This window comes from Triturus cristatus, chromosome 2_1 (assembly GCF_964204655.1).
Source record: "Triturus cristatus chromosome 2_1, aTriCri1.1, whole genome shotgun sequence".
Classification (NCBI taxonomy): Eukaryota; Metazoa; Chordata; class Amphibia; order Caudata; family Salamandridae; genus Triturus; species Triturus cristatus.
In genome coordinates, this window is record NC_140581.1 from 798,498,364 (window position 1) to 798,514,503 (window position 16,140).

Genomic DNA, 16,140 nt, shown 5'->3' on the forward strand with positions numbered 1-16,140 from the left:
GCATGGGACAGCACCTGGTGGCCGACCTCCCTCGGAAGCCCACCTACCCCCTCAGACTACACCAAGAAGCTCGGCATCGTACTCGACTCATCACTCACCATGAACCGACAGGTCAACGCCGTCAGCTCCAGGTGCTTCAACACCCTCCGCATCCTCTGCAAGACCTTCAAGTGGATCCCCCATGAGTCAAGGAAGACAGACACCCAAGCACTAATCAACAGCAGACTGGACTATGGAAACGCACTCTATGCCGGCATCAACAAGTCACTTCTCCGCAAACTACAGACAATACAGAACACCGCCGCCAGACTCGTCCTCTGCATTCTGCGACACAAACACATCAGCCAACACCTACGAAGTCTCCACTGGCTTCCCGTGCAGAAAAGAGTCACTTTCAAAATCCTCACTCACGCCTACAAATGCCTACACAACAACGGACCCAAATACCTCAACGACAAAATCTACTTCCATGTACCCAAAAGAAACCTCCAATCTTCCAACCTTGCACTGGCCGAAACCCTGCGCATCCACAGAGCCAGAGCAGGCGAAAGATCCTTCTCTGACATTGCAGTCAAGACCTGGAACGCGCTACCGGCATACATCAGATGCACCCCCTCCCTGAACACCTTCAGGAAGACCCTCAAGACCTGGCTCTTCGGCTAAACAGATCTGCTGATCCGCCCTCAGCGCCTTGAGACCCTCATGGGTGAGTAGCGCGCTTACAATTACCTGATTGTTTGATTGATATTCAAGATAAAGATAAACTGGACCATAACAGCTGTGAATAGTTTTCTGTTTATTAAAATCATTATTTAAATATACGAGCAGCTTATTAGCATAAATAGTAAAGCACCTACATTCATTATGAAATATCATTTTTGTATACAAAATGTTTAAGAAATTCAAATGCATAAACAAATCTAATAAATCATGTTGTACTTAAATGTGGTTATTTGACATTATGAACGGTTATACTTCTCAGCATAGAAGCAACACGGTTCCAGGGCAAAAAAGCAATTAATCTATTTAAAATAAATGCTCAACTGTGTCCTGGAGAGCAGCCCCTAACTCTCTGACTGACATTTCTTTCAGTCTGTACTTCGACCCTTTATAGAATAATTCCTCTTAGACAACAGCCCCTTTTTATGTCTCTCAGCCCCAAAGGTAGCATTGACTGCTTTTTATTGTTGCCAAATCTTGGTTCATTTTTGAAAAGCATAACATTATATTTCCCTCTGTCATTTACTTTATCCCATATAGGATTAGCAGATATCCTTAAAAGGTTCATGACATTCTAGATAAAGCTGAGTCTGTAAGTGGATTTGGCTGCGGCACACACCTCCCCTTGCAGTTTCATAGAGATTTAGGAAAAGCACTGAAAGGGTCCTTTCTACAACAGAACACAGCAATGCACCTCCAGATTTACCCCCTTGGTGCATAAATTCTGATTCAGCCATGGTAGGTCCACAGGATTTAGATGACCGTACCAGCATCTGCCAAGTTATACGGTGTTACACGACTATCAAGGTGATCATACTTTGAGGACTGCAAAAGCAGCCATTAGATGGAACCGAAACTAAATATGGATGGTTCAATGAAGACATTCAGGACAAATACCATAGTGAGGTGATATTGTGGGATTGCTTGCACACATATACTGCTTTGCCAAGCTATTCAGGAATTTTCCCAGAAAAATGTGTCTGATTTTCAGAAATTGCCCAAACATCCTGCTTTGGGTAACGACAATCAATTGACAAATAATTTCAGTGAGATTGAAAAAACAGAGACTACCTTCAATGAGTGTTTCCCTTAAGGGTGGTGGCAGTACCCTAAAAGGCTGTGCCATTCTTTTATCTTTTTACATATTACACTGTTCTCGCTGAAGAAACAATTTGTGTTCGCAAGGACTTTTTACGTGATTGTTGATCTGTTGATTCTTCTGCCATTTGTTAACCTATTCAATTGAACCTTGCACAACTTTACAGTTTTAGTTCTTGTTCATCACATCTAGAAAACAATGTCACAGGAACCATTAAGACACTTCCATGCTCTACGCTCCTTAAGAACTTCAATTTAATAAATGAATCATGATTGATCGATCTGGCCAAAATACAGACTCTAATTGCCAATTAAGTCCTAAGACATACCCTTGAGAAGACTTACCCTACACACAAGGAGTCTGTTTGGTACTCAACTTCACGGTGTGCAGAATTGTCATGATTTTTTCAACACTTCTAAACAGAGGGACTTCTTAATCAAACCCACCTTCCTGCAACTGATTAGAGGATAATGACATTTCTAATAGATGCAAACCCCATCTCGATCCATGTGGACAACAACAGACTTCAAAAATACCTACAGAATGGAATAAGGATATCAGTATGCTGTTGAAGTGTCCCCCTGCTATTTAATAAATGGCACCATATTTGATACATGCCAAAATAATATTCAAATTGCTTCAATTTCTTTTTTTTTCCAATATTTCTTATTGGGTTTTTACATTTTTTCCCCCCGGACACAGCAAAATAAAAGATAACCATACAGAAAACAGTAAGTCATCTGGGAAATGTACATAAACAAGAATACATAGATAAACTGTAATGTGAGCAAAATTACAACTAAATCAATAACAATAAAGATATAAGGGAGATAATCAAAACAACCCCTACTATTATTTTTCCCTCCAACTAAAGATGGGTTCCCATATACGTATCCCTAATCTCCTCCCCCTTCTGCCCTTCCTTGCAAATATCCCCTTCTCTAAATTATGTACAGAAAGCAATCTAGCCAACCACTGCTGGAATTGCTTCAAAATGTATTTAACTGACACTGAAATAGAAACATGTATTACATTCAATGAACTAATTACTTGCTTCTGTATGAAAATGTAACGAAAACAACAAAAATTTCACATTTTCTCGCAGAGCACTAGGTCTCTCCTTTTGCTTTGGACAATGTTGCATTCTTTTTTCCTCTTTCAAGCTATGGTCTTGGTGCACAAAACATACTAGTCAAGTAGTGTGGGAAGGCTGATTTTTCACTGACCTACTCTCTACTTCAGAAGTGTTGCAGAAACTTTGATGGAGGCTGTCATCAATTGGATCCCACCCAAAAATAATATTTGGTGGCAACCAAGTTTGCAATTAGGTGTGTGGCAAAGATAGAGATGCAGCTGTCAGTACCACTTTGGTTAAGTTTTCAGTTGTGGGACAGGACAAAGCATGTCCCAAATGATATCAAATATGTTGAATCAATTGTGTTAATTTCACCGTATCCATGAGATTTCAGAGCAGGTAAAATCAAGAAACCCCTAGAAAAATCCCAATTCCTGTGATTCTTGAATTATCACAATTCATGTAATTTATAGTTAGACTAGGATCCTTATTTAGAGTTTATTGGGTGCGGAACATGCATCAAAAAGTTGTAGATGTCCTGCCGGCCTTATTTAGAGTGTATAGGGTCTCTGTGCACTTTAAATAGGGGGGCATCCACCACTTTTCAGCAAATGTCTAGCATCTGCCAAACACTAAGATAGGCCCTTGATCAGCTTACTGATAATAGAAGAGTCCATAAGGGATTGTAAAAATGATCCTACAGTAGTCATCTGAACATGAAGAGCATGGAGATGCTGAACCTGGACAACTCTCTGAATAAATGGAGAAAGAGCTTCAACTACCTGCTTCACTGCTCATCATCATATCCAGAGCGTTAGCCCAATCATCATCATAAAGGCAACAATGCAATAAGTGCAATATGCTGGGCCATTGAATACTCCTTCCTTTAGACTTGAGTGATAATGAATAATCCTCTTGTTTCTAAAGGGAGTAAAACATCTCTGGTGGATTCTCCCCTATATTTATCACTACCTCCAAAAGCAGAGGATATTTATAACCCGCAACTTTAAATCAGGCCTTATTTATCACTACCACCACAATCAGAGGATATTTATAACCCACAACTCTAAATCAGGCCTGATGTACCTTTTCTTAGAGGTTGAAAATTAATCCCTCTTCCGATATTTGTGTGTACGTGTGTGCGTGTTGGGGGGAGGGGTCATGGGAACAGGCAGCTTTGAAAACTTAGAGGTCCTTCTGCATCACCAATAATTTTTCAGGAGGTACAAATGCCATTGGGGCAGTGCATTTTTTTAACCTGCAATTACTTGACTGCTGGGTTTCGTAGACAGAAATGGATCACCAATTAAGCTGCTCTCATGAAAGCTCCTGATTTCTCAAGCAAACTCCTTGAGAAGGGTTTTAATTAACACACTAGGAGTGGCTGTACTTCGAAAACTTGTGAGAATCCATGAAATAAAACCATCCAGTAGGTTTATAATAAAGATACAGCACTTACTGTCTTCAGGATTAGACATTTATAAATGCTCTGCTGTCCTTCACAATAGTATGTTATTATGTGATCATCCAGCATAAGAATGAATGTCATCTCTGAAATCCTAGAATGTGTCAGTCCAGACAGTGAAGGGCCAAGAACACAGTTTCTTCTAAATATTTACACATATGGTTTAAGGAACAAATTCTGTCTTCAATGTATTCATTGTAACCAGGTCCACTGGAATTATGTTGTTGTGCGGCTGCAGCATTTATTGCGTAATTATAGACTTGCTGCCTTTTCCACATAATGTATCATTTGCTGCATAATCTACCAATTAAAACAAATGTTTCTAGCTCAAACGGTTCAAAAGTTACTAAAAACAAATCTGTTCCTGAGCAGTGGAAGGTTCTTTGCAAAATTTGACTGGTCACCTTTCTGTTGTTTATTGCTATATCTGGGTGTTAAACCGGAACTAATAGAATGCAACCAATGCTCACACTGTGTTACTCTGGCCCTCGGCTTGATGCAAGTAGTTCCAACTAAAAAGATCAATCCTTCAGGACTGTTTATCCTTGGACTACGCACTTCCAATTCATAGCTTCAGTATTTTAAATTGACTTTCAACAATTTAGGGAGACCTGGCCTTTTTTCAGAGACTGGAGGAATTAGTAAAAAAGATATTGCATGGGAAAAACAGGCTTTGTCCTTTAGATGAGATGCAGATCAGGACGCTTTAGCTTTGACCAAGCAGTCTATGAGATCATATGTTATGGTAAAATCTGTACAAGGAATTGAGCCTTACCTATTTTTGGGAACGTCCCATCATAACAAGTGTCTTCTAACTTATTTTTAACTTAGCACTTTCCATTAGATTCTATTCCCAAGTGGGGTTTGGCATAAACCATCTAATTTGCCTCTATGTACATGTGATACTGTATCTATTTGTGATACCATGCATGTAGTGCTTATCTGCCCAAGATTTGCTTCTCTCCAATTTAAGTATATTAGGCCCCTCCTGTTGGCCATGGATTTTAGACAGATTAGACCTGCGTTTATATATCTACAGCTTTTATCCACACCCAAACAGTGTTTTTATGTATCCTGTTTTTTTATTGAAGTCTTTAGAGCCAGTTCTTAGTATTTTATCCTAGGTATATTTGAGTCACTGATTTTTCTCATCTTAATGTATTTTAAAATGTGTTTTATTTTTAGCATGTGTAGGTCTTTACTACTGGTATCTTTAAATGTATTTGGATTCACTAATGTATAGTATACTTATATGATTTTTGCAAAAAATAGAATGAAGTTTTGATGATGATGATGATAAAGTGTAAAATGTCAAAATAATGAAGTAATACTATTAAAAAAAGGGTTGCATTATGCTGCATAATTTACCTTTCGTTGCCATATAATTTACTCAACCCAGCCACATAATCTGGCCCTCCCCTGCCGCATCATCCTAGTGGCCCTAATTATATAACCAAAGAAATGATGAGTGTCCTTTGCAATTTGATCCTATGATTTTGACTACGAGTTAATCAGTTTCCCTTCTTAGATGGATTACAGTTGTGACGTAGAAATCAGTCTGTATCATCTTTATTTTTCCCTATTTCAGTAAAATACATCATATTGGATAATGCACTTAGAAAAGCAGAGCATACAATGGAGCTATGAAAATATCTAATTAATCAAAAATAATTTGTTACATAATTTATCCGTATAAATTTAACCAGTTTTATCATATATAAAATATTTCTTATCTACCTTTTATTGCTTGGCATTTAAATATGCATGCCCAGATGATAATATGGAGCAATTAAAATTGACAATTTACAACATCCGACTCTGTAAAGGAGCCTTAATATACTTGGTTCTGCCTTTGCTTCCCAAGGTCTAGGGTCTTATTTGGATATATTGCTTGTTGATCATCACTATCCACACTCATTATAGATGAGAACGACTTGAATTTGTGTAGCTTTGAGCATTTTCAATTGTTGCATATGCTGTCTATTTTTCCACTATAACATATGCAAAATGGTCGCTCGTAGTTGTTCCACTGTGGGCAAGGTAAGTGGAGGACCTTAGAAGCCAAAAGGAGCATGGTAGATGAGCAGAATGTTTGAACAGAAATATTATGTCTGTGAGCAGTTGTTTTTTATGTTTCGAGAATAGATCTTTGTTTGTTTATGCAAAATGTTTCTTTTTGCAACATTGAGAAGCAATCAGTATTGTTTTCTTTAATCTTTATACCATTCATAAAAATCAGGTTTTGAAAAAGTTACATAAACGCATAACAGAGTTATGATAAATATTGCATAAACTATGAGGAGCTGCTGTTACAGCACAGATAACCCAAGTTTTACATACTTTAAGGACATATTAGTTAGCATAATGAAATAGACATTAACATTGCACAAAACGAGTTAATTTCAGGGCCAATGTGTTGGGTGTTCTTTAAAGATAGAAGGCTGTATCAAAAACAATATTTATAGTTGTCACAACACAAGAAAGTACTCTTTGTAAGATGTAAACCATTTGGTGTAGGTTGAGTGTCTTTCCTCTTAATATGTAATACTTTTATAGGAAGATGTTAAGTATACTGCTAACTTTATATTGCACAGATACACACTTTGCTTTTTTAATTAAACAGTTCACACATTAAATTCACAAATGTTATTGCCTATTACTTGCCACGAACATTTTCATACCTATTTATTTATCTTCCTTCTTGAGATTTTAACACGTTTTACTTTTCAAAGTGAATGTTGTCTTTATTCTCACGATTGTTCAGACATATGCATTGTAGGCAAATGAGTCAAACCTAGTCCAGAGTACCTTTGTGTTTGAAAAGGTTAAGGGCAAAGGGTTCTTTAGGTGAGTTCCTATTTCTTTTATACTGAAAGGCAAGGCAGAGAGTGTTTCTACAAAAAATGTGTCACATGAATTTAAACAATTTCGAATTACCAGGTTTATATATTTTCACGTAGAAGAACTATATGGCCCAGTAAGATCAAGGAAGGACAAAAAGAAGGGGAGCAAAGCTGGTTGGATGGAAGGGTGGTCATTATTCCAAGAAACATGTCCAGCTTGGAGAAATTAGACTGTTTTTGCAAGAATGTTAGTAGTGAATGAGAGATTGGCTTACTATACTCGTATATTGGTGTTTTTGGACCAGGAATTGAAAATCCAACAGTACAATTGGCAATCAATGTTGCAAGGAAATGCAGGACGAGAAAAATCACACCTCTATTAGCATAGAGTTTCATGTATGAGCTACCTGAATAGTAAATGATTTCCTACATTAAGAAGGAAATCTGGTTCAGAGGTGTGTGGCGATAAGGAATGGCATGCTATAAGCATTTCAAATCAGACCCTGTTTACTATTGGTAGTCAGTACAAAGATGAACAGGCACAGAGCTGAGAGGTATTCAAAGCTGATATATTTTCACCTTAATTTATGAAAAAAGGTCATTGTTTCTCAGCAAAAATTCCTGCTTGGTTGGGCTTCCTCAAAGAGATGCTGTTCTACTGGCCTCCTCTTGCTATTTGAACCAGTCAATGATCCATAAGCAACCAGTTAGCAAATCACATAAAAAACAGAATACAATTAGCTATATATTTAGGTTCTATGTCAGACTCCAAACAGAATTAACCTGAGCACATTTGATGTTCTTCGGGAATAGAACAATCTTTCTGGGTAATGTGAATACCATGATAGAAACTCAACTAATGGTCTAATTTTACTTGCCCGTTACTTTAGGCAAGAATATGATCTGCAGATGATTCAGGGAGTAAAACACTCAGTGAAACTGACAGATTTAAACCCTAGCGAGCTGTTTTATAAATCAGGTTTCAGGTGAATTTTGTGACTTTCAATATATGTCATTTATTTATTTTTTATAGAAAAAAATGGAAACATAAAATGTAAAGCCTTACAAGGGCATAAAGATCCTTTTATAAGTGTCTTGCAAAGATTATATCTGTATGATTGGCGAAAAGAAATGAATGCATACTATGTGCCAAGACCCAAATAAGATGTTAAAGCAGAAAGCTGGAATTACTCATTTGTAATTAGTATTCTTGGGGGGAGGGTGTGAGCCCTTGTTGGAATCATATTTTCTAAATATGGTCTTTTACGGAATTACATTGAGTTGTACTATCAAAACAGCTCTGCATCAATTCACCTATTGGGTTCCTTTCTACATGCTTTTAAAGTGGAATTTCTATTGCAAAAACATGACATGTGCAATATTCATATTTCATGTTATGCGTTACATTTTTTTGCAATAGATGAAATTGTTAGCATTTCTGGAAATGGGTCTGTTTTGTTTCATCCACCATTCTCCTAACTCTATATTCATTGGCCCATTAACTAAGATATACTTACTGTCATTTTGAGCCTGGAGTTATTCATGATTTGGCCAATAACAAGTGTTTCTGACGAATCGAGATTAAAAGTAATGCAGGAACACCATACTTATAATAATCCCAGCGAAATGTATGTCAAGTAAAGGCAGAAAATCCTAGAAAAACATGCAGGAATTAGTGCTGAACAGGGCCGACTTCAGGGCAGTGCGACCGGTGCGGCCTCACTGGGAGCTGACCTGAAGGGGGGCACTGACTTCAGGGGGGCTCTGTGCTTAGCAATAATTTACACTTTAAAATCCCCTGCTGCAGAGTTCCATGTGTGTCCAGCTTTCAGGCAGCAATCAAAATGTCAAGATAATTCTTGCGATTAATGTTCCTGTTAGAGATCAGAGTTTTGTCTAGTGGCAATTTTAACTCAACATAAAGTAGCACAATGGATTAATATGCTTACTGCAAAGAACAGATCTGTATTGTATGTGGATAGCTGACTGGATAAGTAAAACCAGAATTTACCAGCACTTTAAAACAAATGAAACGCATTTGAGAGAGGAGCTATAGAGAGCATAGGGACAGTTTTACTGGGTGGTGGTGAGGGAATCCATGGAAGAGGCTATGGGAGGGGGCCCAAAAAGATTGTCGCACCAGGTTCCACCAGCGATAAAGCCGGCCATGGTGCTGAAGCACTGCTTGCTGAACCACTTCTCTATTCCTAAGGAAAATAGTTACAAATGTGCAGAAATACCACACCCAGAAATTACAGAACACCAATCTATTGAGATTTCCGGGTCAGGTGCAATGGATTCAGGATTCTCGTAACTACCATGATGTAAGTGCGACAAGATTCTCGTAACTACCATAATGTAAGTGTGACAAATGGAGCTTGAAAAATAACATTTAAGGCGGTTTGTCTTACCCATGGTAGGTTTTGTTCAATCCATCCTAGTTTCTTCTGTTTGTTCCCTTCCCATCTAGCCAGCTTGGTTAAATGATAATTGAACTTCTCATACCAACCAGTGTAGATATATTCACTACAAAGAAACATTTACACCAGCCTTGTTCTGAATCACCTACAAAACCATCAACTGCACAGTATAAACCGCCAGTATAACATTAAAATAAGAAGATATAGTATAAATTTACTATTCTTAACGAAACATCTATGTACATTGATCTGTATGTCGTTTCAAAGTACAGTGATCTGGAGTTAAGATTATGAAATGTATACTAGCCTACACATACGTACCGTAAAAAAAAATGTACAGTCGATATTCATGTACATTGATATTAGTAATTCTCCATTGTGGCATTTATTGTTAAAGATTTATGAGGGCTAATGGTGAAACAGTATGTGAATTATCAGGACATTGCATTACAGAATTTCTCAGTACAGAGGTAAGTTGTTTGCTGTTAAGTCTGTAAGTACTGTTTTTCTTTTATAGGATGTAGTATCTTATGAACCTGAAAGCTTTTTCCGGTTGGCTTGGTGGGTTCACCATGAAAACAGATGCGGTATAGTGCACACTTGTCTAGATGTTCACATTTAACTATATTGCTTGCTTTGAAAGTTTTTATTCTCTTTTTTGCCTCTTTAAGTTTTGTTTATTTGCTGGTGAAGTTCTGGAACACATCTGCCACTTCTAGCCAGGTATGGAAGCAGGCCAACCCACGCTCCCGGATCTGCTTCCTGCCCTTGTCGGTAATGACCTCCCCGCTTTGCTTCACTATCACCAGCTTTGGGATGGCTGTGATGTTGTACTTCTTTTTCAAGTCACTGACAGGAAAGAAGAGAAAAAAAACTAATTGAAAGTCAGCTGTTGAGGTAAACCACACAATATTAGCAAGAATGAGCACACCACTTTTCAAACTGAATAAATTATTTTGGAAGTACCTGCTCCGTAGGGAAGCAAAGATTGCAATATTATTGATTATGACCATGTCACCATGATGGTTTTTTCAACAGACAAAACAAATTTCAGTTGGATACTCTTGCTCAAATAGTGCCACATTTGCATGGGCTACCTTTAAATTGCCTCATGTAGAGATGTTTTGTGTCTAAGCATGTTCTAAATGTTCATAAATACCCTTGAATTCTAGACCACACATCAGCAAAACTGTTGCTGTATGCTCTTTTTTATCTTTCAATCCTTCAAAGGAAATTGATTTATTCCTCACTAGCTAGTTAATTGCTCTGTAGTGAGGCACACCTCTAGCATCAAATGGCAAAGTGACAAATGTGGCACAAGGTCCCTGGATGCACTATTCTTACTCTTCCTTTGTCCAGGACTCAAAACACCTATCCCTGACTGATCCTAAGCTATCCGAAGGAGATGAATATGGTGAAGACTTCTATTTGCCCCTCAGTGCTCAGCAGTCGGCAAACCAGGTACTTTTCTTTTACTCATCTGGTCATTGCTTTAGTTTTATTCTTAGCAACTCTTCTGAGTGTCAATTTATTCCCTCATAGAATGACAGGATAGATTATCATTAGCCGTATGCATGGATCCTGCAAGAGTTGTGGGACTTAAGGAAGTGGGTAACTGAAAAAGACACCACAGCTCACATTCCTGGGGGAACTCTGCAGTATCTCTTCCCCTAGTCAGAGAGCATTAACTCTCACTAGCAAGTAGTCTGCACCAGTAAGGTGGCCAGGGGGCATATTTGCAGAATCGTGGATAAAAGGGGTGTGGCCTCTAAGTCATCTCAGCAATCCCGCTGTCTAGGACTTACTGGAGGTAACAGAAGGGGTTACTGGACTCCAAGAACCCTGAGCATCGAAGAAAACTTCATCCCCCAACCACCACTGCACTAGGAGGTGGGTTTGCAGAGTGGTTATATTTTAAAAATATTTAAGGGGGACTGCGTGGCCTTCCTTCCCCAGGCCACTTTTAGGCACAGGGACCCCATCCCCCAATGCCCCAGCCTTTTTCATATAATTTATAAGGAGGCGGGCTGAGCAGCCCCCTCTCAGGCCAGTTTTGGTCCTGGGAACCCCATCCCTAGGGACACTGCCTTTTTTTTTTAAAGTAATTGGAGGGGATCTGCGCGGCCCCTCTCCTGGGCCAACATGCAGCTCCCTGTGTGTAACAGCAAACTGTCCTCTGCTTTGAGCAAGCAAGAAGAAGATGCTCTTGCTTGCTCAAAGCTGAGCACTGTTTGCTATGGCTTGGCAAGAGAAAGCCATAGCAAAATGCAACGTCCCAGGGGTGGGCACCCTGGGACTTTGCAGGAGCCATCCCTGGTGGGTGTCGGTCCCCAGGGCCATCTCCAATATTAATTTAGCCCAGAGGAGGTGGTGGTCCCTGCTGCTGCGAGTAATCCACACGGCCCCCCAGCATTATTTAAAGTTAAAGCCCTGGGGGCGTAGTCAAGATGGAGGTGAGGTGAGACGTGTCCTCTCGTCTCTCCCTCTAGCCGTCCGGGAATCCACCAGGCTTGGGCACGCTACAGCCATCGCTAAACCAGATTCCTGACCGGGATAGCACACTGGGGTCGGCAGCACCCAGTTTCCTGGCGAATATCCCTGGGGCGGTGGAGTAAAGCGGCGCACAAGATCACGTCCTGCGGCTGTAGTCGGAACCACGGCCTCCAGTTTGAAACTGTGCCAGGCTGGCGCTGCCGCGGAGGGGCCCTACGGCAAGTGATTTGGAGTTCGGTGCCTCTGCCAGCTCTCTCAACCAGGGCACTGGGACCGCCGCTGCAGCCGCTGACCCGAGGAGCCACGACCAGTACCGACGGCACCTCCAGAGCTGAGAGGCGGGTACGTGGGAGCCTGCTTAACACCCGTCGGCCACGCCTGGTGAACAGAGCCGAGCACCCGCGTCTGCCCCGCCTGCATTCCAGCCAGCAGACGGTGGAATTGGCACGGCCCTGGAGATCACTGGAGGTGAGAGGGGACACCTGGGACGGCCCGCCACACATGGATCTCTTCACCCCAGCTGCCGGATCTCGCCGCCTGCTTGCAGTGCCCAGTGGAGATTTTATGGCCGGTGACCCACGCTCACTGGGGTTACTTCCCACAGGCCCTAAGTTGACTGCCTGCACAGGGGGGTACGAGCACGACGGCTGGTAGAAGTGATCGCTGAGGGTGGGGCCCGGCACACTGCGGAGGTGGCTGACTCAGTCCGGGTGTGGCTTGTGGTATAAGTATAAGTATAAAAGAAGCTTATAAAGCGCTCGAATACCAGATGGTGTCTTGGCGCTATGGTGTGTGTAATCAGCAGGATAACGAATTATAGTTGGACTTGGAATAAGCGATATTTAAGCATCTTTCTGAAAAGGGCATAACTAGGTTGAAGTCGCATCTCCACAGGCAGTTGGTTCCATAATCTAGCTGCACAAATGGCGAAAGAGCGACCGCCCCATCTGGCTAGTTTGAATCTGGAAATGCAGATAAGGCCAAGGTTGGCCGACCACAGAGCACGGGGCGGGATGTTAGGTATGAACCTGTCGGTTCCATCGTTGGCGCCCCCACCAAAGCGGGACCAATGAACCAGACAGAGTGCCTTAAACTCGATTCTTTGTTGAACCGGAAGCCAGTGGAGAGAGTTCCTGCCCGCAGAGGTGGGGCAGCCCCTGGGTAAATTCAGGATTACACGAACCACAGCATTCTGCAAGGATTGGAGTTTTCCAACCTGGAACTTGTCAATGCCCAAAAACATGGCATTACAATAATCCAATCTGGACATGAATAAGGCGGCCATCACAGTTTTTATAGCGCCAGAGGGATGTATGGAAGGATTTTCCGCAGAGTCTTTAGCAGAAAGAAACAGGAAGAAGTTAGGCTGTTGACCTGTGCTGACATGTTCAGCTTTTCATCGAAGATCACCCCCAAGTTCCTCACCTTAGTGACCGGGAGGGGACATTGCCCAGCCGCCGAAGGCCACCATAGAGTGTTCCAAACTGAGGGACCTTTCCCGAACTCCATCACTTCAGTCTTTTCAGTATTGATTTTTAAAAAGCTCAAGCGCATCCATTCCATAATATCGGAAAGACAGGTGTGGAATTTGGCCGCTATTTGATCAGGGTGTTCCGCAGCTGATATCACAAGTTGTGAGTCATCCGCATAGGATACCAACATAAAACCATGTTTCCTGACCAGACTAGCCAAAGGTCTGACATAAATGTTAAAAAGGGTCGGGGAGAGAGCCGAACCTTGTGGGATGCCGCATGGTAAAGCAAAGTTGGCTGAGTGTAGGCCGGCCCACTTTAGGTTTTGTCTTCTGTTGTCCAAAAAGTAAGAGAGAAGGGCCAAGGCTCGGTCCACGATCCCAACCTCCCTAAGGCACTGTGTCAGCACCGCATGATTCACGGTATCGAACGCAGTGGACAGATCCAGGAGGACGAGAATAGCTCGCCCCCCTCCATCCACTGTCGCCCGAATACCCTCAGCTGCCGTTATGAGGGCAGATTCGGTGGAATGCGTAGGCCGGAAGCCGTGCTGGGACCTATCCAGCAAGGCGTTCTTATCCAGATACCCCATCAGGCTTCGGTTAATGGCCTTCTCAGTGACTTTAGCCATCAGAGGGAGGCCAGAGATGGGACGATAATTTTTGAGTTCAGAGGGGTCCAGAGAGGCTTTTTTGAGAAGGGGTTTGACACACGCTGATTTCCAGGTGAGTGGATAGGAGCCTGCTGCTAGTACCTGATTAATCAGGACCGTGAGACACGGAGCAATCCTGTCCGCCACCAGATGGATAACATGAGGGGGACATGGGTCAGAAGCAGCACCCGACTTAATAGAGCCTAACAGTGTCAAGACCTCCCCGCTGCTTAAAGGATCAATGGTGGTCAAGCTACATGTGGGTAACTCCTGCTGAGAGGACAAGGTGTGTAGTCCCGCTAAGTTTAGTAAGTCACCATAGATAGTGGCCACCTTATCCTGAAAAAAAGGCAGCCAGCTGATCACAGAAGGACTGATCCGGGCTGAACTGGTTGGTCTGCTGAGGATTTGCCAGGAAGGACACAGTTTTAAAAAGTTCTTTAGCGGAGTTCCCAGTTGGTGGGCTGGAGGCTCCCCGCTCGACCCCCTTCCAGAACACACATAGTGGCCTACCACTCTGGAGCGACTGGCACCTGGGCCGGTGACTGTACCCTCGTGGGCATTAGTGATGCGCCCAGGCCCCTGTGCCTTGTCAGCAGTGAAGGGTCATTGAACTACGAGCTCTAGTTGAACATTGTGGCGGCAGCTTTGGATGAGAGAGGAAGCCCTGTCATCTGCACAACTTGGCGCCTTTACCAGATCTGTCTGGCCTTGAGACTTTCCTGTGCGGCAAACCTCCCCCACGAGGACGCTCACTAGTGACCTACCACCCACCCCCAGTACTCGGTCGAGCCAGTGCAGTGATATATGGCCCGCGACCTCCCTTAGGCCGCCTCCCTGTTGGGGCAGCACTATGGCCTCCACACGGGGGAAGAAAAGTAAGTCCTTCCAGGAGCTCTTCGCACGTCCTCAGGGAGGAACGCCATCGCGGGCTTTCTGGAATCCTTGTTCTCGGCACTCCGGGACGATATACACAGGGTGAAGCGGGACCTCACGGAAGAACTTAAGGACGTCCAAAAAGACCTGGATGGCCTTGGGGACCGGGTGGTGGCCTTGGAGGACAAAAGTGACATACGTGATGAGGAGGTGTCGTTCTTGCAGCAGGAACTTATCTGCATACACGACCAGCAGGTGGACCTCCAGACTCACTTGGAGGATATGGAGATCGCTCCCGCCGGCATAATGTGCGAATTCGGAGAGTGAGACCAAATGCAGAAGCGGGTGGTATATTCATGTTTGTGCGTAAACTGTATTATCACATCCTGGGTAACCCCTTGGATACCGAGCTCCGGATCGACAGGGCCCACCGTGTGGGTCCTCCCCGCCCTGACAATGCTCCACCTGTGGACATATTAGTCTGTGTGCACGATTTCCGCACCAAAGAGGAAATTCTCCGGAAGGCCAGGACGCAGCATCCAGTCACGTTTAGAGACCAAACTCCAGTTCTTTACCAGGACCTCGCTGCCCTTATGCTTCAAAAACGTAAGACCTTCCGCCCCATCACTGAAGCTCTGCATCAGCACAACATTGTGTACTCCTGGGGCCACCCATTTTGGCTTAAATTCCGATATGATGGCAAACTTTACCAATTTCGCTCCTTGTCGGAAGCCAGCCGGGTTCTGGGGATTGATATACCAGACAAGAAGGACGGCAGCGACACACAGGACCGGGGGTCCGGCGATGCTCAGTCGCGTTGGAGGCAGCAGCAATGCAGACGCCGCCCCAACCGCCCACGGCGTCCAGACCCCGATGAGATCACAAAGGGACAGCAGGATGCTCTGGAGGCATTACCAGTGACTCTTGATAGGTTGCAGTCCTCGTCATAGGCCTGAGCCATATATCTCTTTCATAGAATATATGCTCCTTGGGCGGCCTGGGGGGGGGGGGGATGGGCGATGCGA

The 16,140-nt window shown here is 42.9% G+C and overlaps 1 protein-coding gene across 3 annotated transcripts in view; it reads right to left on the bottom strand.

Moving 5' to 3' along the window:
• Positions 1-792: 792 nt before the first annotated feature.
• NXNL2 (nucleoredoxin like 2) overlaps positions 793-16,140 on the bottom strand; it is a 105,395-nt gene continuing 90,047 nt past the window's right edge. For all 3 annotated transcript variants that reach the window (XM_085632818.1, XM_085632819.1, XM_085632823.1), the window contains exon 3: positions 793-10,471. In XM_085632818.1, coding sequence (XP_085488944.1) covers positions 10,300-10,471 — 172 coding nt within the window. In that variant the 3' untranslated portion in view covers positions 793-10,299. The remainder of the gene's footprint in view (positions 10,472-16,140) is intronic.